At 41.5% G+C, this 24,747-nt stretch overlaps 1 protein-coding gene and 1 non-coding gene across 2 annotated transcripts; one reads left to right on the forward strand and one right to left on the reverse strand.

The window, feature by feature from the left end:
- Positions 1 to 386: 386 nt before the first annotated feature.
- Positions 387 to 22,149, reverse strand: DDX43 (DEAD-box helicase 43). The gene is made up of 17 exons (XM_032275517.1): positions 21,816 to 22,149; positions 19,004 to 19,059; positions 17,817 to 17,940; positions 15,628 to 15,759; positions 14,162 to 14,243; positions 12,418 to 12,574; positions 11,400 to 11,518; positions 9,565 to 9,675; positions 9,089 to 9,230; positions 7,829 to 7,929; positions 5,454 to 5,541; positions 4,090 to 4,217; positions 3,795 to 3,904; positions 3,195 to 3,333; positions 2,607 to 2,694; positions 1,971 to 2,109; positions 387 to 758 (listed from the first exon to the last, which is right to left on the reverse strand). The coding sequence occupies exons 1-16, from the start codon at positions 22,063 to 22,065 to the stop codon at positions 1,996 to 1,998; spliced, it is 1,941 nt and encodes a 646-aa protein (XP_032131408.1). The 5' UTR covers positions 22,066 to 22,149; the 3' UTR covers positions 387 to 758; positions 1,971 to 1,995.
- Positions 22,150 to 23,238: 1,089 nt separating this feature from the next.
- Positions 23,239 to 23,338, forward strand: LOC116549843. The gene has a single exon (XR_004268119.1). It is a non-coding gene; the product is annotated as a small nucleolar RNA U13 (small nucleolar RNA).
- The last annotated feature ends 1,409 nt before the right edge of the window (positions 23,339 to 24,747 follow it).

Below are 24,747 nucleotides of genomic sequence, written 5' to 3' on the forward strand. Positions count from 1 at the left end.
TTAGCCAGGTATGGTGGACCACAGGTGTGGTCCCAGCTACTTGGGAGGCCAAGACAGGAGAATCGCTTGAACCCAGGGAGTGGAGGTTGCAGTGAGCTGAGATTATGCCACTGCACTCCAGCCTGGGCAACAAGAATGAAACTCTGTCTCCAAAAAAAAAAAAAAATGTTCATGGAAATGCCATTTGATTTTCCAGGGGTCTTAGCATGAAACTATAGGGTACAATGGAAAGATAAACTGGTGTTGCATATTTTGACCTCATGAAATAATTTACTGTTTCATTTCAAAGTGGGTAAAGGATAATTTACGAAAAGTATACCCCAATAAGATACTATTTAGCAAACACAAAATTAAAATGTTATACAGAAAGACAAATTATCAAGTTGTCTTTTTATCGCAGAAATGAACATTTGTTGTTAACTATTTTTTTCAGGTTCTGATTCTTTCTTTGAAAACATCTTTTTCTCTGCCATGACAAATCTGAACATTAAAGTCTGAAAGACTGACCTTACGACATACAGCAAAATTATAGGGGATAGTTTAAAAGATTAAAAACATGCTAATGCTACATTCCTTAATAAAAAATCCAAGAAACAACTTCCAAGTTTAATACTTCTACTTTTATTAAAGTATAAAACACCTAATTCTACATTTTCAAACACTATTATTCTAAGAATCACTCGAATCACTGCAGTCTGTTCATATTGCTAGCACGTCCAATACTTCCGTCTTATTAGATTTCTAAAAAATCTTGAATTCTGAAAAACAGATAAAAAATGTAAATTACTGACCCTAATATTGTTTTTAAAAAGCTTAATTGTGCCAGGCATGGTGCATTACGCCTGTAATCCCAGCACTTTGGGAGGCCAAGGTGGGCGGATCACCTGAGGTTGGGAGTTTCAGACCAGCCTGACCAACATGGAGAAACCCTGTCTCTACCTAAAATACAAAAAGTTAGCCAGGTGTGATGTCACATGCCTGTAATCCTAGCTTCTTGGGAGGCTGAGGCAGGAGAATTGCTTGAACACAGGAGGCAGGTTTCGCTGAGCCAAGATAGCACCATTGCACTCCAGCCTGGGCAACAAGAGGGAAACTCCGTCTCAAAAAAAAAAAAAAAAAAGCTTAATTGTGATGAAATAGACATACCCAAATTTACCACAACCAGTTTTAAGTGTGCAGCTCTGTAGTGGAGACAGCATTTCTGTTTTCGAGGCTGGAGTGCAGTGGCACAATCTCAGCTCACTGCAACCTCTGCCTCCCAGAATCAAGTGATTCTCCTGCCTCAGCCTCCCATGTAGCTGGGATTACAGATGTGAGCCACCATGCCAGGCCAATTTTTTTATTTTTAGTAGAGACGGGGTTTCAACCATGTTGGCCAGGATGGTCTCGAACTCCTGACCTCAAGTGATCCGCCTACCTTAGCCTCTCAGTGCTGGGATTACAGGTGTGAGCCACTGTGTATGGCCTCCCAAACTTTCATACCATGAAAAACTCTGTACCCACCAAGCAATTCCACTACCCACTTCCCAAGCCCTTGGTAACCACCATTCTACTTTCTGGCACTGTGAATTTTACTATCCTAAGCACCTCCTACAAGTGGGACATATAGAATGTCCTTGTAATTGGCTTATTTCTCTAACCATAATATCCTCAAGGTTCATCTATGACAGAATTTTCTTCCTTTTTAAGGCTGAATGATATTCCATTGAATGATCTACTCATTCACTAATGGATGCTTGGGTTGTACACCCTTGACTATTATGAATAGTGCTGCTATAAACATGAGTACAAAAAGACCTGGTTTCATTCATTTCAATGTATACCCAGAAGGACTAATAATTATGAGTAATATCTAGTTTTACATAATAAATACAACATTACAATATAATGCTCATTGTAATAAACATTATTCACAGAGCCTTGTTTAAGAAACCAGGCATTTTAAGGTCCGTGTGTTACTGAACTTTTACCTCTACCACACTAGTACAGAAGACATTAATGAAACTTCTTGGGCCTTCCTTGAGGTCTTTCCATTTTTCTTTCCGTTTCTCTTTTCTGTTGACGCGCCTTGAACCTCTCAGCCATTGATAAAAGGTCATCGGGAATAGTCTGAAATTATTGAACGTGTTTAGTATTCTGTGTTTTCTACAATGCTAAATAAAATGCCTCCAAATCATTTCAGATAATCGCACAGCAGGTTACATGAAACAGGTATCTTGATTAAACCCTACATCCATCTGCAGGCTATAAAATTTGCTGCTTCAGCTGCTTCCAAGTGCCCTTTATGTGCCTTTATATGGTAGTGTTTTCTACATATTCTTTCTTACCTCTGGGCCTGAATATGTTTCGCCTGCTCGTTTACCCCATCATCTACAACTCTCCCCACCTCCACTCTACTGATTTCTTCCTCAGTGGGGCTTTTATCGCTCACCCCTATGAGGTTAAAAGTTTCTCAGTCATATACTCCCATAGTTTCTTATCATTGCCATGCTGAAGCCCCCAAAACATGCTGAAAAACTTTGATAAATAGCAAGCCATAGTACCTGGCATAACTGACTGAGAAACTTATAAGAGGTAGATTTGTAATGAATTGCACACAGTCTCACCTGATTTGCTCTTTGCAGAATATTAACCAATTCGGGGGCGAACCTCCAATCATTTCTAGTCATAGTTGTAATGGAAACACCAGTCCTCCTTTAGTGTGGGGGAAAAAACTCATGTCATCTCATTTATAATATGCATTCATGATTCAGTTAATCCAGAATATGACAAAATGAAAACTTTTTCACAGAAGCAAGAATGTATTAAAATTTAGGGTCAAACAGATTTGGAATCTGAATCTGCTGTAGTTTAAACAGCATAGGGGGTATGTGATGGTAGCTCTCTTAAGAGGAAAAAGGTCTTCTCATATCCATGCCAATTTGTCAATGACCTTCACAGTAACCACTGGGTACTAGTGGTGACACTGGATATAAAACAAATAGAACCAGATGTATGAAGCTAATCATGGACAGAATCTCATTGAGTCTGGAACAAGCCAAATGAACAGGGATAAATAAAGTAGCCAAGCAGAATCTAGGAAGTAGCTGAAAATTCTAGGCAATAGAAGAAAATGTTTTTCTGAGCAGGAAGTTTGTGAGGGGAGTATTGAGAATCCAGAATTAGCCTTTCATGAGTGGACTAAGCTTACTTACCCTGCTCTTCCCGTGCGCCCTATTCGGTGTACATATTCTTCAATGTTCCGTGGAAAGTCAAAATTATAGACATGTGTAATATCGTGGACATCAAGCCCTCTAGAGGCTAGATCAGTTGCAATTAGTATTCTCACTTTGCCTAAAAAGTAAAGCCCAATGAACATTGAACCATTCTGGTATAAACCAACCCAAAATCTAAAATGTACTTGCCCTAATTTAACCAGTTTTATTTCTTACTGGTCACACTAAAATGCTTACTTAGTTAAAACGCATTTTTCTTTAACTGTCGGCAAGTTACAAGATACCATCGTTCAGCAAATGGTTCCTAAACCCTTCAAACCATTACAGAAAGGTACATTTTTCAGGTAACTTCAGATATATTTCCTGTTGTATATTAATACCTTGATATCCAGGTTTAAAGTCTTTTGTGTTTAGTTACTGTTTAGAGGCAGATTAATGTTTACAACTCTAATGAGTGTAGTTTTAGGATACAGAAGGTGAGGACAGATCTTAGAAATAAATGGCTTTCATGAAAAGATGTCACTCAGCCAAGCCCAAGTATTGCACTTATTTTAAACTGTATGAAATTACATAACATACCTGTTTTAAAGTTCTCTAATGCTTTTTCCCGGTCTCTCTGTTCTCTATCTCCATGCAGAGACTCTACTGACATATTTCCAAGTATTAGCTCACTTGATAAGTGATCCGCACTGAAGCAAATGATAAAGACAGCATACTTAGGTGCTTATTCTAATACCACCAGTTTTACTTCTATTAGAAAAAATCTGAAGTAATATAACAGACATATCATCCCCATTTGAAATTAGTATATAAATAGAAATGATCCTAGACAAATCAACTTAATTACAATAGACAACCAAGAAAAAATACTTACACAGCTTTTCGAGAAACAAAGACTACGACTTTGTCTGTGGATGTCATAGTCTGTAGAAAAGTTTGTATGTGAATCCATTTCTCTTCCTCGGTGGTTACAATTATATTTTGTTTCACTGAACTTACAGCCTAAAGGATTCAAAGAACACAATTCATCAGGTTCATGAAGATTTAAGAGGAGACCACATACATCAGCTCAAAAGATCTTCTCTCGTTGGTTGTTTTTAATAAACTGCTAAGCAAAATGGCCGACGTCCTAAAAATAATTTGTTTCTACTCAAGATTTATATCTGAGCCTTCACTTAGCGTCAAAATACTATTAGTACCATTCCTTCAAACTATTTGTCTCTAATCATTTAATTTTATTTTCAGACCAGTCTCACACTTTCGCCTAGGCTGGAGTGCAATGGCCGGATGTCTCTAATCATTTTATAAAACAAACTGTTACTGGATCACCGTTTGTAAATCCTAATGAAATAAGGGGTCTAAGCAATGACCCGTTATTATTTATGATTAAGTGAAAGACCAATTTTATCTATTAATGATTAAGCAAAAAGCCAGAGAGAGAACTTCATATATAATAAAGGGGTCCCACAATGACAACACATGAACCCAATATTCAATCCCAAATTCATAAAGTGAACAGACTTACATTTATGTATATGTGTATACTTATATTTAGACCCTGATTCTAACAGGGTTAAAATGAGGCATCAGAAAAATATAAACCCTGACTTCACTGGGTGCAGTGGCTCATGCCTATAATCCCAGCACTTTGGGGGGCTGGAGTGGGTGATCACCTGAGGTCAGGAGTTTGAGACCAGCCTGGCCAACAGGGCAAAACCCTGTCTCTGCTAAAATACAAAACTTAGCTGGGCATGGTGGCCACACATGTAATCCTAGCTACTCAGGAGGCTGAGGCAGGAGGATCACTTGAACCCAGGAGGCAGAAGTTGCAGTGAGTCAAGATCGCCCCACTGCACTCAGGCCTGGGCAAAAGAGTGAGACTCTGTCTTACAAAAAAGGCCCTGACTAGAGGTTGACGGTATTAGCTGATTTTCAAATGAGATAATGGTATTATTGCTCTATTAAACTTATATGCATTTGTGATTTGCCCTAAAATTGGAGAGTGGGCAAACTAGGCACACCAAAATTAGCTATCTTCAGAATTTTCGTAAGAAATGTTAAACAGGGCCACGCGTGGTGGCTCACACCTGTAATCCAAGCACTTTGGAGGCCAAGGCGGGCGGATCACCTGAGGTCGGGAGTTCAAGACTAGCCTGACCAACATGGTGAAACCCGTCTTTAAATAAAAAAATAAAATAAAAAGATATGTTAAACAATAGCAGTAAAAAACAAACTTACAACAAGATCCAATGTACCAACATAGACAAGCATTGGCTCTTTCAAATAAGATTGTGCGAGGCGATGAACAGAACGTGGCCATGTAGCACTGGGAATACAAGATACAAGCGTTACAATTTTGTTGTAAAAACATTACTGTTTTCTTAAGCATGCTATGAACCAAGTTACTCATGAAAGACAAATTTAGTAGTTCTTATTTTTTCAGTAAGGTAGATTTAACAGTTAATTCACTAATTATTCAACTATTATAAAGCTATTAGAATAATAGCTTTCATCAATAGGTTTGTGGCCAAGCCCAGTGGCTCAGGCCAGCAATCCCAGCACTTTGGAAGGCTGAGGTGGGCAGATCACCTGAGGTCAAGAGAGACTACCCTGGTCAACATGGTGAAAACCCGCCTCTACTAAAATTAGCTGGGTGTGTTGGTGGGTACTTGTAATCCCAGCTACTTGGGAGGCTGAGGCAGGAGAATCACTTGAACTTGGGAGGTGGAGGTTGCAGTGAGTTGAGATCCTGCCATCACACTCCAGCCTGGGTGACAGCAAATCTCCATGTCAAAAAATATACAAATAAATGAAAGAAAGAGAAAAGGTACTAAAGGGATTAGTATTAGGTTAATTTTATCCCTTGGTGTTTATAAACGACCAAAAAAATCCAATATTTCAATGTCATTAGGCAATACCAAGTACCTAAGCCAAGTAAAAATATTTTAAAAATAAGGTTGTTGGCCCACACCTGTAATCCCAGTACTTTGGGAGGCCAAGGTGGGTGGATCACTTGAATTCAGAAGTTCAAGAGCAGCCTGGGCAACATGGTGAAGCCCTGTCTCTACTAAAAATAAAAAAAAAAATTAGAGCTGGGAGCGGTGGCTCACCCCTGTAATCCCAGCACTTTGGGAGGCTGAGGTGGGTGGATCATCTGAGGTCAGGAGTTCAAGACCAGCCTGGCCATCATGGTGAAACCCCATCTTTAAAAAATAAAAAAATAATAATTTTTTAAATTAGCTGGGTATAGTGGCATGCACCTGTAGTTCCAGCTACTCTGGAGGCTAAGGTGAGAGGATTGCTTGAGCTGGGAAGGTTGAGATTGAAGTAAGCCAAGGTGATGCCACTGCACTCCATCCTGGCTCAAAACACAAGAAAAACTTTCAAAATACACTGATCAAAGAGTATCTACATTTAAATGTGTCCTCAACTATAAAATAATGGAAGTGACCACTTTGTATGCCTTCACAGTAATTTCAATAAAATCTATGTTCTCTTTTCCTGGGCTGGACCTCGTGGCTCAAGCTTGTAATCCCAGCACTTTGGGAGGCTGCGGAACGTGGATCACTTGAGGCCAGGAGTTCCAGACCAGCCTGGCCAACATGGGGAAACCCTATTGGTAAAATACAAAAAAAATTAGCCAGGCATGGTGGCATGTGAGTATAGTCCAAGCTACTCAGGAGGCTGAGACAGGAAAATCACTTGAACCCAAGAGGCAGAGGTTGCAGTCAGCCAAGATTGCACCATTGCACTCCAGCCTGGGCGTAAGCAAGACTTTGTCTCAAAATAAATGAATAAATTCACTTTTCTTGAAATATGAAGGTTATTTGTGATAAAACTATGAGGAGATTTAGTATTTCTTCAAGTTTATGTTATTTACGCTAATAAAGAAATGATATAAGCTCAGGAGATACCCTTTTTTTGAGACAGATTTTCACTCTTGTTGCCCAAGCTGGAGTGCAGGTGGCATGATCTCTGCTCACTGTATCCTCCTATCCTCCGCCTACTGGGTTCAAGTGATTATCCTTCCTCAGTCTTCCGAGTAGCCAGGACAACAGGGTGTGCCACTATGCCTGGCTAATTTTTCTATTTTTAGTATAGGTTAAGTTTCGCCATGTTAGCCAGGCTGGCCTCAAACTCCTGACATCAAGTGATCTGTCTGCCTCGGCCTCCCGAAGTGCTGGGATTACACATGTGAGCCACTGTGTGCAGCAAATTTTGTTATTTTTACTAATAAAGACACACTATAAGCCCAGGAGATATTCTTTATAGAACAATCTATATTCAATGATTGCTTCCTATTTTACTGTGAGCAGTAAGTATTCAGTAATCAAATGTTTATCTCCTTAGAGAAGTGAACCCTTTATTCAAAAGTGAGGCCTTACTTTTGTAGTAAATGTTTGTGTGGAAATCCCTATCTGTAATTTAGGAAACTTAATAGTCATGAATAAGCAGTTATTGTTACCCTGTTCTACTTCCGACGTCATGAGATCTTTCACCTCAAGATTTCAACACTTCCAAGTAATGCTCAAATATTGTGGGAAAATCCAAACAGAATGAGATTCTGTTCCACTGATTTCTATTTCGCACATAGTAATTAGGCATATACCTACCTGGTCATAACTGTCTGCCTATCTGGGCGCACATCTAACAAAATCTTCATTATCTGGGGTTCAAATCCCATGTCTAACATTTTGTCTGCTTCATCCAAAACCTGCATTGAAAAAAGAATGTGACTGGATTACAAGTGGGAGGCAGGTAATAACACATATGCTTTCTTTACTAGTAGAACACTAAGAAAGGCTTTTCTCATTTTCCCTATTACTTAAGCCAAGATTTTAATTTCTCCAGGTCAGAATACTAAGCAATTTGTCATTGTACATGGTCTAAATTGATTATTGTTGGCTTTCCAATACCTTCCAAATCTCCTTAAACTTTTAAGTGTCTAATATGCAAGTAGATTTTAATTATTGTGTACTTATCTCAATTTTCCAAAATTTAAAATAAACATACATGATAATTTCAAATAGGATTCTTAATTCTTTCAATATGCTAAAGAGAATGGGAAATATTCCTAGATCCATTAGAAAATTGACAGCCATAGCTCAGTGCGGTGGCTCATGCCTGTTATTCCAGCACTTTGTGAGGCCTGGCGGATCACCTGATCAGGAGTTGTTTAAGACTGGCCTGCCAACACTGTGACCTTGTCTCTACTACAAAATTTGCTGAGCATGGTGGCAAGCGCCTGTAGTCCCAGCTATTTGGGAGGCTGAGACAGGAGAATCACTTGAATCTACAAGGCAGAAGTTGCAGTGAGCCGAGATCTCACCACTGCACTACAGCCTGGGCAACAAGAGGGAAGCTGTCTCAAAAAATAATAAAATCAACAGCTGTTCTAAAAGAAACTGATATCCAAACACTTGGGAGTTAAAACTATTAAAAGTACAAGGGAAAGGAGGAGAAAAAAATATATAGTTCAGTTTTTTGTTGTTGTTGGAGATGGAGTTTAGTTCTTTATTTTTTTTATATATTTTTTTATGAGTTTAGCTCTCATTGCCCAGGCTACAGTACAATGGCATGATCTTGGCTCACTGCAATCCCCACCTTCCCAGTTTAAGTGATTCTCCTGTCTCAGCCTCCTGAGTAGCTGGGAGTAGCTGGGATTACAGGCGCATGCCACTATGCTCGACTAATTTTTGTATTCAGTAGAAACAGGGTTTCATCATATTGGTCAGGCTGGTCTGGAACTCAACCTCAGGTGATCTTCCCACCTTGGCCTCCCAATGTTCTGGGATTACAGGCCTGAGCCACTGCGCCTGGCCAGTTCAGTTATTTTTTGAACCCAGTACCCCAAACCCCTTTTCCATGATTACCAAGTAGGTTATATTCTTCAGATTGACAAAGTTATTCATTTGAAGATCATTCAATCTTCCGGGAGTTGCAATTATGATATCTACGCCTTTTCTAAGCTCTTCTATTTGTTCATCTCTGTTTCCACCACCATATACACAAACACTTAAAAAGAAAAAATCCAAAGGTCAATGTTCAGGCACAGAATATCACATCACAACTTAAAATCCAATAAAAGGGATGAAAATAAATTATCAGGTACCTTTAAAGGTATCTACCCCTTTCTGAGGATTATGTATACCCATCAATCCATAATGCTGTATCTTAAAGACCAATAATTATACTATCACCCAACCCAGGCTCTTGACTGATTAGATTAGTGCTAAGTGCATGACCCATACAGCCATTTAGATTCTCTGAAAGTGTGAAAAAGATATATAGAGCTAAAAATGATTAAAATATGATACTAGTGAAGGAATGGCAAGAATTAATTACCTACCTCCGAAGTCCTTTATATGAATATTTGCAACATTCTCCTTCAACTTGAAGTGCTAACTCCCTAGTGGGAGTTAGAACTAACATGCCGGGTCTATTTCTTTTACCTTTAAAGCTTTGGAGAGAAAACATTAATATTAATAATTAATATTGTTACATTCATTCCGTGCCATCGAGATTTGTAGCAACCAGCCTGGTGAGGTGGCTTTTGCCTGTAACCCCAGCACTTTGGGAGGCTGAGGTGGACAGACTACCTGAGGTCAGGAGTTTGCGACTAGCCTGGCCAACATGGTGAAACCCTGTATCTACTAAAAATACAAAAAATTATACATGATGGCTGGCACCTGTAATCTCAACTACTCAGGAGGCTGAGGTAGAAGAATCACTTGAGCCCAGGAAGCAGAGCCTGGGTGACAAGAGTGAAACTCTGTCTCAAAAGAAAAAAAAAAGATTTATAGTAAGGAGTATCAGACATAGAGTATGCCTTTTTGTGAGAAGGTATATGATTAAAAGTTGTCTCTGTATTTTACAGACTTTGCTAATTATAATCTACGTACCTAAAAAATGGGTGATATTATATAGAATATGCCAAATTTCCATAAGAGAATGTATTGTTTTCTCAGATTTAACATTGCTTTACTGAGACACTAGTGTCAGTTTCTATATACTTTTTTTCTTTTTTTTTTTTGGGGAGACGGAGTTTCGCTCTTGTTACCCAGGCTGGAGTGCAATGGCACGATCTCGGCTCACTGCAACCTCCGCCTCCTGGGTTCAAGCAATTCTCCTGCCTCAGCCTCCTGAGTAACTGGGACTACAGGCATGCGCCACCATGCCCAGCTAATTTTTTGTATTTTTAGTAGAGACGGGGTTTCACCATGTTGACCGGGATGGTCTCGATCTCTTGACCTCGTGATCCACCCCGCCTCGGCCTCCCAAAGTGCTGGGATTACAGGCGTGAGCCACCGCGCCCGGCCTCTATATACTTTTTCTTATTACAAAAGCAATACATATTTACCATGAACTAGGGAAATTTTTAAAAATTACAAACCATAAAACCCAATTTCCCAATAGTAGTCTTTTGTTTAAGATGGTCTTTTTCATTAACATTTAAAATGTCAAATATTTTATCATGGAATAGATAAGTGTATTGGACATAGTTTAAACAGTTTCCACTGTTTCACTATTAAAGCTTGTGGTAGATATTACCGATTGCCTTCTAATAATGTTTTGCCAATTTATACTTTCACCAGCACAATGTAAGTGTACTTCTTAGCATCTTCTCCAAAGCTAGGCATTACCTTTGAATCAAGCAACAGGTAAAGAAACTTTTGCGGGGGCAGTGGCTCACACCTGTAATCTCAGCACTTTGGGAGGCTGAGGCGGGCGGATCACAAGTTCAAGAGATCCAAGACCATGCTGACACACGGTGAAACCCTGTCTCTACTAAAAATACAAAAAAATTAGCCGGGTGTGGTGGCATGCGCCTGTGGTCCTAGCTACTCAGGAGGCTGAGGCGGAAGAATTCCTTGAACCCAGGAGGCGGAGGTTGCAGTGAGCTGAGATTGAGCCATTGCACTCCAGCCTGGTGACAAAGCAAGACTCCATCTCAAGGAAAAAAAAGAAAATGGTTTAAGGCCGGGCGTGGTGGCTCACACCTGTAATCCAAGAACTTTGGAGGCCAAGGCGGGTGGATCACCTGAGGTCGGGAGTTCAAGACCAGCCTGACCAACGTGGTGAAACCCCGTCTTAAAAAAAAGAAAAAAAAAAAACAACTTTACATCTCTGATATCTAAATCTATTAAACCTCTATAAAAAGAAACAAGCCAAAGGAATTCTTACGTTGGTTGAAGGTCCAAATGAATAAATCCAGGCATTAAATAACACAATGTCTTCCCTGTTCCAGTTTGGGCTACTCCTATAAGATCTATTCCTTGCAACACAATGGGCCATGCTTGTGCCTGAAACAGAATGATAAACATTAACACAACCAAGTACTTTTTTTTTTTTTTTTGGCCAATTATTCCTCTTTTCCCAGTTCCAAACTTCTTTCAACAAAAACTGTTTGAGGTCGGGCACGGTAGCTCACGCCTGTAATCCCAGCACTGTGGGAGGCCAAGGCGGGTGGATCACGAGATCAAGAGATCAAGACCATCCTGGTCAACACGGTGAAACCCCGTCTCTACTAAAAATACAAAAAATCAGCTGGGCATGGTGGTGCATGCCTGTAATCCCAGCTACTCAGGAGGCTGAGGCAGGAGAATTGCCTGAACCCAGGAGGCGGAGGTTGCGGTGAGCCGAGATCGCGCCATTGCACTCCAGCCTGGGTAACAAGAGCGAAACTCCGTCTCAAAAAAAAAACAAAAAAAACCTGAACACTAGGGAGAAGGTGCTGGGGGAATGCTAAGAGACAGTTGCTCCCTGGTGTCTTCTAACAATCTGATATCGGCCAGGTGTGGTGGCTCATGCCTGTAATCCCAGCAATTGGCAGTCTGAGGTAAATGGATCACCTGAGGTCAGGAGTTCAAGATCAGCCTGGCTAACATGGTGAAACCCCATTTCTTGAATCATGGGGTTGGTTTTAAAAAAAAAGAAACCCCATTTCTACAAAAAATACAAAGAGTTAGCCAGGCATGGAGGTGCACGCCTGTAATCCCAGCTCTGAAGGCTGAGGCAGGAGAATTGCTTGAACCCAGGAAGCAGAGGTCGCAGTGAGCCGAGACTGTGCCACTGCACTCCAGCTTGTGTAATGAGTGAAACTCTATCTCAAACAAAAACAAAAACAAAAAGCAAAAAACAAAGACATTGCTATTTTTGAAGAAAAACATTGAGTGAAATACTGTAATTAATGAAAGCATACCTGAATAGGTGTTGGCTTTTGAAAACCTGATTTTTTAATGTTTTCCATAACCTCAGGATAGTAATGAAAGGCATCATCAAATGTACAGGTTGGATTGGGGACAGGTCGTTTCTCCCCATCCTTCAAGTCATCCCATGTTATATTAAAATTTTCTTTCCTTCAAAGAATAAAAACGATTAGTGGCTTTTCTCGCTTTACTCCCCAAGCAAGACATTCTCCAAATCAGTCTGGTCTTATCTAGAAATTCAACTGCAACTGTGACTGTGGGGGAAGTTATAATGAAATGTATAAAGAAATAGAAGCAAGAGTCCATCTGTCTCTTATCTGAGAATAGTTGCAATGGGAAGGTTAAAAACATTATACAGTTTTTCTGGCAAAAACAAAACAAAACAAAAACATTATACATTAGTAGGCCAATGAATGTTTCATGGATCAAAGATGAGAAGCCTGAAAACCATGCTTCATAAATTAAAATCAGATTTGGCAAACAGGGAAGGCCTACAATGTTCTACATGTTTCATTAATGCATCCTTAACAATCCTATGTGTTAGGAAGTATTATCAATTTGACAGGTGATCATGCAGTAAGTTACCCTGTTCCTCACCTTAACTATTCTGCTATTCCATAGGATCTCTCATTTTTTTTTTCTTTTTGTGTATGTGAAAGTTTACAAGCATCTCTCAGTTTTATCAAACTTTAATAGTAAGAAAAAACCTTGCAATTCAAACCTTCCAAGGCTGGGCGAGGCAGCTCATGCCTGTAATCCTAGCACTTTGGGTGGCCGAGGCAGGCAGATTGCCAGAGCTCAGAAGTTCAAGACCAGCCTGGGCAACAAGGTGAAACCCCCTCTCTACTAAAATACAGAAAATTAGCTGGTGTGGCAGTATGCGCCTGTAGTCCCAGCTACTTGGGAGGCTGAGGCAGGAGAATTGCTTGAACCCAGGAGGCAGAAGTTGCAGTGAGCTGAGATCATGCCACTGCACTCCTGCCTGGGAGACAAAGAAAGACTTTAACTACAAAAATAAAAATAAATAAATAAATGAAACCTTCCAATTACAGGTAACAAGGACTCAAGTGTTTAAGAAATTAACGGCTGGGCGCGGTGGCTCAAGCCTGTAATCCCAGCACTTTGGGAGGCCGAGGCGGGTGGATCACGAGGTCAAGAGATTGAGACCATCCTAGTCAACACGGTGAAACCCCGTCTCTACTAAAAATACAAAAAATCAGCTGGGCATAGTGGTGCGTGCCTGTAATCCCAGCTACTCAGGAGGCTGAGGCAGGAAAATTGCCTGAACCCAGGAGGCGGAGGTTGCGGTGAGCCGAGATCGCGCCATTGCACTTCAGCCTGGGTAACAACAGTGAAACTCCGTCCCCAAAAAAAAAAAAAGAAATTAACAAGATTAACTTTTTTTCAACTATTGGAAGAATAATTCTCTAAAATTGCTGTCCAATATAGCTGGCACTAGCCACACATGACTATCTCAATTTAATTAATATAAACATTTGTTTGCTCAGTTACACCAGCGATACTTTACATGCCAGTCTACTCCATTAGACATACTGTTTTCCATCACTGCAGGAAGTTTTACTAAACAGTGCTTTAATACAATGTAAGTTAACACATTTACATTTGAATATTAAAGGTGTAGTAGCCTTCAAATATCATTTCACATTTGCCCAAAGTGTTAATACCAATAACATAACTATACATATACTTACACAACAAGGTAATAAAACTACTCACCTCCAACTATCTGCCTGTACTTTGGACATCGCACTTGTGGCAGCCGACTCTTTATAAAAGTTTTTCTTAATTGGTGGTAAATCTGGGACAAAAATGAAAATCGACACTTTGATGAATGTACAACATCATTAATAGTTAGTCAAAGCTACAGAAATCATACAATATATTTTATTTACCACACATATCATTTGATAGTTCTACACTCTGCCAGCCAGGCTTGCTCCCATCGAGAAGATCTCCATTTCTGCACGCTGGGCACAAGTAGCTTAGACCTGTAATCCCAGCACTTTGGGAGTCTGGCATGGGAGGATCACTTGAGCCTGAGCAAAATAGTGACACCCTGTCTCTACAGAAATTTCTTTAAATTAGTCTGGTAGCCAGGTGCAGTGGCGCATGCCTGTAATCCCAGCACCTGGGAGGCCAAGGTGTGTGAATCAGAAGGTCAGGAGTTCAAGACCAGCCTAGCCAACATGGTGAAACCCAACTCTACTCAAAATACAAAAATTAGCCGGGCATAGTGGTGTGTACCCGTAATCCCAGCTACGTGGGAGGTTGAAGCAAAAGAACTGCTTGAACCCAGGAGGCAGAGGTTGCAGTGAGCTGAGATGGCTCCATTGCACCACAGCCTGGGCAACAAAACTCAGTCTCAAAAAAAGCTTTGAATGGTATGTGCCTGTAGTCCCAGCCAGTTGAGAGGCTGAGGTGAGAGGATTGCCTAAGCCTGGGAGAGGGAGGCTGCAATGACTTGTGATTTTTCCACTGCACTTTTAGCCTGGACAACAGAGTGAAACCCTCAAAAACAAGTTTAATAAAAAATAAAATGCATGCTTTTTAAGGCATAAAACAACACAATTGATAAATATACTCTCATGCATAGTAGTTTGATTATCTTTTCTTTGAAGGTCCATCCAATTACTTTTTTAGGAATTGCATCTATATCCTTGGTCTACTCTCTTAAGCTACATTCCTTAAAAGTATATTATACCAGGGCAGGAGCAGTGGCTCACACCTGTAATCCCAGCACTTTGGGAGGCTGATGTGGGTGGACCACCAGGTCAGGAGTTCAAGACCAGCCTGGCTAATGTGGTGAAATCCCATCTCTACTAAAAATACAAAAACTAGCCAGGTGTGGTGGTGGGCACCTGTAATCCAAGCTACTAGGAAGGCTGAGGCAAGAGAATCGCTTAAACCCAGGAGGCAGAAGTTGCAGTGAGCTGAGATTGTGTCACTGCACTCCAGCCTGGGTGACACAGCAGGACTGTCTCAAAAAAATATGGTTTAACATTTAATATTTCCCTTGTAGCATAAATGACAGCTGACAACATAGAAGCTAGGGACTAATTGCAGCATTTTAGATTTTACTGTTTTTATAACATTTCATTACTAAAAATAAAGCAGACATTTTATGGAGGATAAAAACTAACTAACAGAAACAATAAATGTAAATGATAGGAAGCAGCACAGACCTGCCCACTTTTTTTGCTGCCATTTCAAACCTTCCTCTCTAATTTGATCCCAATCTATCAATGGCCGAGCTCCTGCAACTACACTGTTATCTGCGCTTCGACCTTTTCCACCAGAAGGTTGTAATGCAATACCTGTTAAAAACATTTTTATCAGATTAGTTTTTTCTATTTGTTTCTTAATAATCAGACAATGCTTAAAATATAAAATTTGGGGTCTCTGTACTACAGTGACATGACATTTGTTATCGTTCAACAACTTATAAAAATTTTATTGGAGAAGGTAAGTAAAATAGCACAAGTCTAATGTTTGTTAAAAGATTGTCAGGCCGGGCGCGGTGGCTCACGCCTGTAATCCCAGCACTTTGGGAGGCCGAGGCGGGTGGATCACGAGGTCAAGAGATCGAGACCATCCTGGTCAACATGGTGAAACCCCGTCTCTACTAAAAATACAAAAAAATTAGCTGGGCATGGTGGCGCGTGCCTGTAATCCCAGCTACTCAGGAGGCTGAGGCAGGAGAATTGCCTGAACCCAGGAAGCGGAGGTTGCGGTGAGCCGAGATCGCGCCATTGCACTCCAGCCTGGGTAACAAGAGCGAACTCTGTCTCAAAAAAAAAAAAAAAAAAAAAAAAAAAAAAAAGATTGTCATACCCATTACTCAATTGTTACAATACTCCTGGGAAGCAGATATTATCCCAGGTTAATAGATGAAGAGCCAGGCTTAGTAGCTCACTCCTGTAATACCAGCACTTTGTGAGGATGGTGGGGAGGATCGCTTGAACTCAGGACTCAAGACCAACCCAGACAACATGGTGAAACCCTGTCTCTACCCTACAAAAAATTTAATTAGCTGGGCACGGTGGCACACACCTGTGGTCCCAGCTATTTGAGAGGCGGAGGTGGGAGAATCACTCGTGCCCAGGAGGTCAAGGCTATAATAAGCCAAGATCTGCCGGGCAAGGTGGCTCACGCCTGTAATCCGTGTACTTTGGGAGGCCAAGGCAGATGGATCACCTGAGGTCAGGAGTTTGAGAGAAGCCTGGCTAATAGAGCAAAACCCCATCTCTCCTAAATGAAAAAATATAAAAATTTGCCAGGCATGGTAGTGGACACCTGTATTTCCATGGTGGCAGAAATTGTAGTGAGCTGAGATCATGCCACTGAACTCCAGTCTGGGTGACAGAGTGAGACTCCGTTGCAAAAAAAAAAAAAAAAAAAAAAGCCATGATCATACCACTGTACTACAGCCTGGAAAACACAGTGAGAACCCATCTATAAAACAATTTAAAAATAAAATTAAAATTAAAAAAAATAACATACAGAAATAGAACCTTAGACCTTGTTTTTTTCCCCAGGAAACACTAAAAGACAATGGTGCCTTCTAAACCCAAGTGTCTCTATTCTACTTTCACATTGCTTCTAGATATGATTCAGTAATGGTTCTCTATTCTAAACAGATCTGCTTTTAAAAATAAACATTTGCCGGGCGCGGTGGCTCACAGCCTGTAATCCCAGCACTTTGGGAGGCCGAGGCGGGTGGATCACGAGGTCAAGAGATCGAGACCATCCTGGTCAACACAGTGAAACCCCGTCTCTACTAAAAATACAAAAAATTAGCTGGGCATGGTGGCGTGTGCTTGTAATCCCAGCTACTCAGGAGGCTGAGGCAGGAGAATTGCCTGAACCCAGGAGGCGGAGGTTGTGGAGAGCCGAGATCGTGCCATTGCACTCCAGCCTGGGTAACAAGAGCGAAACTCCGTCTCAAAAAAAAATAAATAAAAATAAAAATAAACATTTAAGCAGTTTTCAGTGTCAGCCATAAATCTGAAGACAGGACTAGGGTTAGGATCCTGGGACAAATCCTTACTCTACCCACTAACCCTAAAGTATGTGTATTAAAGGGTTATTTCCCTGCTTGCAGGAACTAGATTAATACAACGAGAAAAATAAAGGGTTATTTCATTTTCATTTACTGTGGCTAAAAGTAAAACTGCTAGGCATGAACACAGAGATCTGGTATTTTAATTTGAGGAAAAATATTCTGGGCTTTCATTCATAGCAAAAAATCATTAAGACTACATTTATGGCAGTCTAATGCTTTGAATCAGAAAAGGAAACCAGGTATAATGGCTTATAACACTGAATGAAATTAAAACATTTTAAAGGGCTTCAGTGAGAAAAAATTACTTACCAACTCTGCATTCTGAATTTTCTTCTAGCTTTTTCACAAAATTATCTATCACTGCTTTTGCTTTTCCTTGCATTGCTTTGCTGCCATATATTTTGACTAATGATTCTCGTCTTTCTTGTATTATCTAGGTACAAGGGGAAAAAAAGAGGTAAGATTTAAAAGTTCCCTAAAGCCACTAACCCCTTTCAACAATCACTCATTTTCAAAATTATTACAGTATAAAGTAAATACAGTATTACTACCAATCAAAGGCTATATTTCTAGTTAGAGAGGAGTATTACTTGTATACTCAGGGATTTACCTTCCGGTCAGATGCAGAGGGGCAGGACAACCTGAGCATCTAAACAATGGACAGTTAGGGAATAGACTCAGCAAATAGTGTAGAGAAATAATTAAGGCATTAAACCTGACAGGTGATAGTATTTTGATTCTGAGGTTTTCAACCTACAAAATGGTATTTGTTTCACCATTCATACAGAATTGTAGGGCTGAAATAAAGTAACCTATGTGCTAGAGAGTTTATTGAACTGCCAGGTTACCCAGCTAAATTCTTAACTTGATAGGATTCTGTATCTATGTATACTGTTAGGGGTATGTTTATAAGACTGATACATTTTGTGAATAGAATCTACAAGTAACACCTATCAACAAGGATAATTTCAAATAACCTAACAGATTCAATATTTATCTAGAAAATACTATACACCAAATTTTGTCTTAGGTTGGTAATTCAATGTTTACCATCTACCTGTATAGACTTACAGGCCTGATATATTATGAAATGTTTTTACACAGGAAAGGGACACAAATATTTTGTGTTTTAAAATGCTTGCTCTGGCCAAGCATGGTGGCTCAGGCCTGCATTCCCAGCATTTTGGGAAGCTGAGGAGAGTGGATCATCTGAGGTCAGGAGTTCAAGACCAGCCTGGCCAACATGGTGAAACCCTGTCTCTACTTAAAAGTACAAAAATTAGCCAGGCGTGCTATCAGGAACCTGTAATCCAGACTTCTCTGGAGGCTGAGGCAGAAGAATTGCTTGAACCCGGGAGGCAGAGGTTGCAGTGCACCAAGATCCTGCCACTGCACTCCAGCCTGGGTGACGGAAGGAGACTCCGTCTCCAAAAAAAAAAAAAAAAATTAAGTTAGGTGCTCCATCTCTTAAGGACTGAAGAACACAGATGACTTACTTGGATTATGGTGTTTGTTGTACTTTGTATATGCTTTATTTTCGACCCACCACGACCTGTTTTTAAAAATAAAGGAAATACAATTATCAGTTGAAATCAGTAAGTTAAAAATTTACCCATTTTCCTCAACAAACATTCTCTAGTTCTCCACAAATGTTCCTAGGGTTCAACAATCACTTTATTTGGAAAGAGGGAAGTAAGAGGTTCCATTCCAAATTTTGGTGGGTTTTAGAATGCTCTTATCCCAGTGAGGTGGAGACTACAGATTATGTATCAGCTCGAATAAAACCTAATTGGGTCCAAACTGGTGGAGAGGATGTAGAAATTGGAAAAATAGACAAACCTTAATAGATATTTCTCCAGTGACATACAAATGGCCAACAGGCATAAGGAGATGTTCAACATCACTAATCAGGTTCACACAAATCCGAAACCACAAAATTATTGTCATCTCACATCTGGTAGGATGACCATTATTAAAAACAGAAAATAATTGCTGATAAGGATGTGGAGAAATTGGAACCTCTGTGTACAGTTGGTGGGATTGTAAAATGGTGCTGCCACTATGTAAAACAGTATAGTTTCCCCAAAACATTAAAAATAGAACAGATGATCCAGCAGTCTCAATTGGGGTATACATCCAAAACAATTGAAAGCAGGGTCTCAAAGATATATTGCACTCCCATTTCGTAATAACACCACTCAAGTCAAAAGGTGGAAGCTACCCATTTATCAGACCCATTAACAGATAAACTGAGATAGATACATAATAATGGAATACCATTCAGCCTTAGTAAGGAAGAAAATCCTGTCTCAAGCTGCAAAACGGATAAGCCTGGAAGATATTAAGCTTAGAGAATTAAGCCAATCACAAGGACAATTACTGCATAATTCTACTTCTATGGATTATCTAAAGTAATCTAACTCCAAAACAATGTAAAAGGTGGTTCCCTGGGATGGGGCAGGAAAAAATGGGGAGCTGTTCAATGGGTATACAGTTTTAGTCATGCAAGTTCCAGAGATCTGGGATACAACATTGTGCTTATTGTTAGTATTGTGATATACATTTAAAAGAGGATAATTTAACAATAAAAAAGTGGGATCCAGATCCAACATCAAGTGAGTGTTCTGTAGCACAGTGCCCTTACATCTGCTAAGTGTTAAGTGATTTTTACAGCAAATCCAGTGGCTTTCTTTTATGGAGCATCATTCTTAAGATCTTAAACCCAATTCTTCTGAAGGGCCAATGAATCTCTGAATAGTATAGCAGTTAGTCTTATAATGCACTATTTTATAGCAGCCTCCATCTGTTCATTTCTCTCAGGTTTTAAAAAGGGTAAAATTTATCTAATAGGTAAAATGTGGCAATTTATACTCTGGCTTAATAGCAATCAATGGGGTAGTCATTCTAATCATTTTTTAAATGCTTTTCAAAAAAAATCAGAAACGGGCCAGGCACAGTGGCTTATGCCTGTAATCCCAGCACTTTGGGAGGCAGAGACGGTGGATCCAGGGAATTTGAGACCGCCCTGGGCACTATGGTGAAACCTCATCTTTACTAAAAACACAAAAATTAGCCAGGTGTGGTAGCACACATCTAATTCCAGCTACTGGGATGGCTGGGGTATATGAGAATCGCTTAGGCCTGGAAGGTGGAGGTTGTAGTGAGCTGAGATCATCCACTGCACTCAGCCGGAGTCACAGAGCTGCCTCAAAAATTAAATCAACAGTATAAAAAAATTTAAAATTCAGAATTGAATGTTAACACTCAAGATGTAGTAAGGGCCGGGCGTGGTGGCTCACGCCTGTAATCCCAGCACTTTGAGATGGGTAGATCACGAGGTCAGGAGTTCAAGACCAGCCTGGCCAAGATGGTGAAACTCCATCTCTAAAAAAAAAAGATGTAGTAAGACAATTTTTTTTAACAGTTAAAACATGTAAAATAAAGGAAACTAAAAGCAAGATACAACTGCTCTACACAGCCCTACAATAATCGTATAGCTTTTCTTGATTACTGGCTATAATATAAATGGTGCTCAGAAGACTGAATAAGTTTTGTTTTTCATTCTCGGTTAGCTGTCAAAAAGCCTGTTCTAAGCATCCCTCTTCAGCCCTAAGATTTCATTTTTATTTATTTATTTATTTGTTAGAGGTGGGGTTTCACCATATTGGTCAGGCTGGTCTCGAACTCCTGACCTCAGGTGATCCACCCGCCTCGGCCTCCCAAAGTGCTGGGATTACAGGCGTGAGCCACCACGCCCAGCCAGCCCTAAAATTTCAAAAGCCTTCTAGGAGTTGCTCTCCCAAATACATTGTATAAACACCAAAAGGCGGATAAAGTTACTTTCTTTTTTGATTGACAGTCTTGCTGTCACCCAAGCTGGAGTGCAGTGGCACAATCTTGGCTCACTGCCAACCTCTGCCGCCCAGGTTCTACTGATTCTCATGCCTCAGCCTCCGGAGTACCTGGGATTACAGGCGCACGACAGACCCCATGCCTGGAAGGCTTTTTTGTATTTAGTAGAGACCGGGGTTTCGCCACGTTGACCAGGCTGGTCTGGAACTCTTGACCTCTGGTGATCCACCCGCCTCGCCCTCCCAAAGTGTTGGGATTACAGGCGGGAGCCGCCGCGCCCGGCCAGATAAGATTATATTCTAGCCCCGGTTTTTAGAAATAGCTCTGAGAGAGACCTGAACCTCACTAGGCGGCAGCTGATTGGAGGTGAGGCCGTAGGAAGGGAATGCCTTCGCCCAGGCTCCGCCCCTGGTCCCAGCTAACCTGCCCTGCCCAGCCAGCCACACCCATTCTCACCGATCACCGCGCCGACAAAGTGGTTCTTCAAAGCGAAACATAGCGGCGGTTCCCCATGACCAGCGGCCACGGCGTTCAGGGGCCTAGAGGCGCCTCTCCAGCTGCCACCTCTGACGACCCTATATCCCTCCGGACCTCCTCGATTCAACTCCTCCGCCAACCTCCTTTCTGGCGCCCGGGCCGCTGTCGAACTTCGTCGGCCAGCGACGACCCATGAAGAGGCCTTGGGGTCTTCTCCGTGTTGGGACATGGTTCCAAGAATGGTCGCGTCCGACGTCGTTGCTGTCCGGCTCTGCTCGACCTGACTGTGCCGTCGTAAGACTAAAGTGCCAGGGCAGCCACGCAGCAGCTACTTAAGGAGCCCGCACGAGGCCAGCCCCGCCCCTGATCCTCTATTCCGCCCACCGCACCCTGATTTCACACAGCCATTGGCCAGCGAGCGTTGAGGGCGGGACCTTTCCAGTTTAGCCTATAGGTTCTCTGAACCGTGGGAGTGTGCCTTGAAGCAGTCAACGCGCGATCATGTTTTTTTTGTTTATTTTTTTTTTAAGAGACGGAGTTTCGCTCTTGTCGTCCAGGCTATAGTGCAGTGGTGTGATCTCGGCTCACTGCAATCTCCGCCTCCCAGGTTCGAGCGATTCTCCAGCCTCAGCCTCCCGAGTAGCTGGAACTACAGGCACGTGCCACCATGACTGGCTAATTTTTGTATTTGAGACAGGGTTTCACCATGTTGGCCAGGCTGGTTTTGAACTCTTAACCTCAGGTGATCCGCCCGCCTCAGCCTCCCAACGTGCTGAGATTACAGACGTGAGCCACCGCGCCGGGCCTGGTGTATTCCTTTCTAGGTATGGAACTTCTCCCAAACTCCCACTTTGCTCCTGCCCCTACTGAACACCCACCTCAGGTTCCTGGCCTCTCAGTGCCTTGGAAACCCTTTTTTATTCCCCTTTTTAAATAGAGATGTGGTGTCGCTGTGTTGCTCAGGCTGAATTCCTGGCTTCTGGCTTCAAGTGATCTTCCTGCCTCCGCTTCCTAAAGTGCTAGGATTACAGACTCCAGCCACTGCACCTGAAATGCTTTTAACTGTGACCCATAAAATTAAGTCACTATTACAAGGTGTGGACCCAATCCACACATAAAAATCTTGAAGGAACAGATTGACAAAACAGCATTTATCCTTAATATGTAAGCAGCATTTTGATACATTTAAGCTTATTTTAGTTTCTTAAATGGTTGTAAGCCACAAAATTTTTTAAAAAATTAATAGAGATAGAGTTCCAGTATATTGCCAAGGCTGGTCTCAAACTCCTGGACTCAAGTGATCCTCCCACATCCAGATCCCATAGTGCTGCGATTACAGGCCTAAGCCACAATCAGCTCACAAAATGTATTTAATGGCCACAGCTTAAAGATCACTGACTTGATCTTTTGTAGGTCATAAGTGTGATTGGGTTTTCATGCTCTTGTGTCAAATGTACCTCCCTCAAACCTTGATATGAAATGGGCACACTTCCTGCCTGATGTGAAAAATAAAGAGAAAAAAAATCACTGGCTCGAGAGACATTCATTGGTCTACACAGTCTTCTGAATGTTTGCTGTAGTTTTGTTTTGTTTTTTTGTTTTGTTTTCAACCTCTGTTGCCTAGGCTGGAGTGCAGCGGTGCGATCACTGCTCACTGCAGCTTTGATCTGTTGGACTCAATCGATACTCTGGCCACAACCCTCTGAATAGTTGGGACTACAGGTGTGGGCCACCAAGCCAGGCTAATGTTTTAGTAAAGACAAGACCTCCCTATGTTGCCCAGCTAGTCTCCAACTCCTGCCTCGGCCTCCCACAGTTGAGGGATTATAGGCATAAGCCACAGTGCCTGGCCTGCCATAGTTTTAGAGCTAAGGAAATAAGTTGAATAAATTCCTGACGAATTACCATCATTGCAGCTTGGCTCTGTGGCTGGGCATACTACTCCAAGGGTTCAAACTGGCTGCAAGTGCACTGCTTTGATTAGGGTCTTTGAGTTATCTGAACAAATTTCAGTTTAGGCCAGGAGGGGTGGCTCATACCTCAACAATTTAGGAGGCTTAGGTGGAAGATCTCTTGAACCCAGAAGTTCAACACCAATCTTGGTAACATAGTGAGACCCTGTCTCCACAAAAAATTTTTTAAATTAGCCAGGTGTGGTGGTGTACACTTAGTCCCAGATACTCAGGAGGCTGAGGTGGGAGAATCACTTGAGCCAGGAAGGTTGAGGCACCTTGAGCCAAAATGCCGAAATGGTGCCTTCACTCCTGTCTGGGCAACAAAGCAGACACCCTGTCTCAAAAAAAAAAAAAAAAAAAAAAAAAAAAATGATTTCAGCCATCCATCAAACACAGTGGACACCAGGCCAGGTGTGGTGGCTCATGCCTATAATCCCAGCACTTTGGGAGGCTGAGGCAGGCAGATCACAAGGTCAGGAGAGCGAGACCATCCTGGCTAACATAGTGAAACCTCGTCTTTATTAAAAATACAAAATATTGGGCCAGGCGCGGTGGCTCACGCCTGTAATCCCAGCACTTTGGGAGGCTGAGGTGGGCGGATCACCTGAGGTCAGGAGTTCAAGACTAGCCTGGCCATCATGGTGAAACTCCATCTTTAAAAAAAAAAATAGCCGGGCGCGGTGGCTCAAGCCTGTAATCCCAGCACTTTGGGAGGCCGAGGCGGGTGGATCACGAGGTCAAGAGATTGAAACCATCCTGGTCAACATGGTGAAACCCCATCTCTACTAAAAATACAAAAAATTAGCTGGGCATGGTGGTGCGTGCCTGTAATCCCAGCTACTCAGGAGGCTGAGGCAGGAGAATTGCCTGAACCCGGGAGGCGGAGGTTGCGGTGAGCCGAGATCGCGCCATTGCACTCCAGCCTGGGTAACATGAGTGAAACTCCGCCTCAAAAA

This window comes from Sapajus apella, unplaced genomic scaffold (assembly GCF_009761245.1).
Source record: "Sapajus apella isolate SASKATOON/1434 unplaced genomic scaffold, GSC_monkey_1.0 scaffold6, whole genome shotgun sequence".
In the NCBI taxonomy this organism is placed as follows: domain Eukaryota; kingdom Metazoa; phylum Chordata; class Mammalia; order Primates; family Cebidae; genus Sapajus; species Sapajus apella.

Excerpts from the sequence above, each read along its gene's own strand:
- DDX43 (XM_032275517.1), bottom strand. The coding sequence starts at position 22,065 with ATGTCCCAACACGGAGAAGACCCCAAGGCCTCTTCATGGGTCGTCGCT. Across the intron at positions 19,060-21,815 it reads CTTTGTCGGCGCGGTGATCG|GTCGTGGTGGGTCGAAAATA; the intron begins GTGAGAATGGGT and ends TTTTAAAAACAG. Across the intron at positions 3,334-3,794 it reads ATTAGAGAACTTTAAAACAG|GCAAAGTGAGAATACTAATT; the intron begins GTATGTTATGTA and ends TTTACTTTTTAG.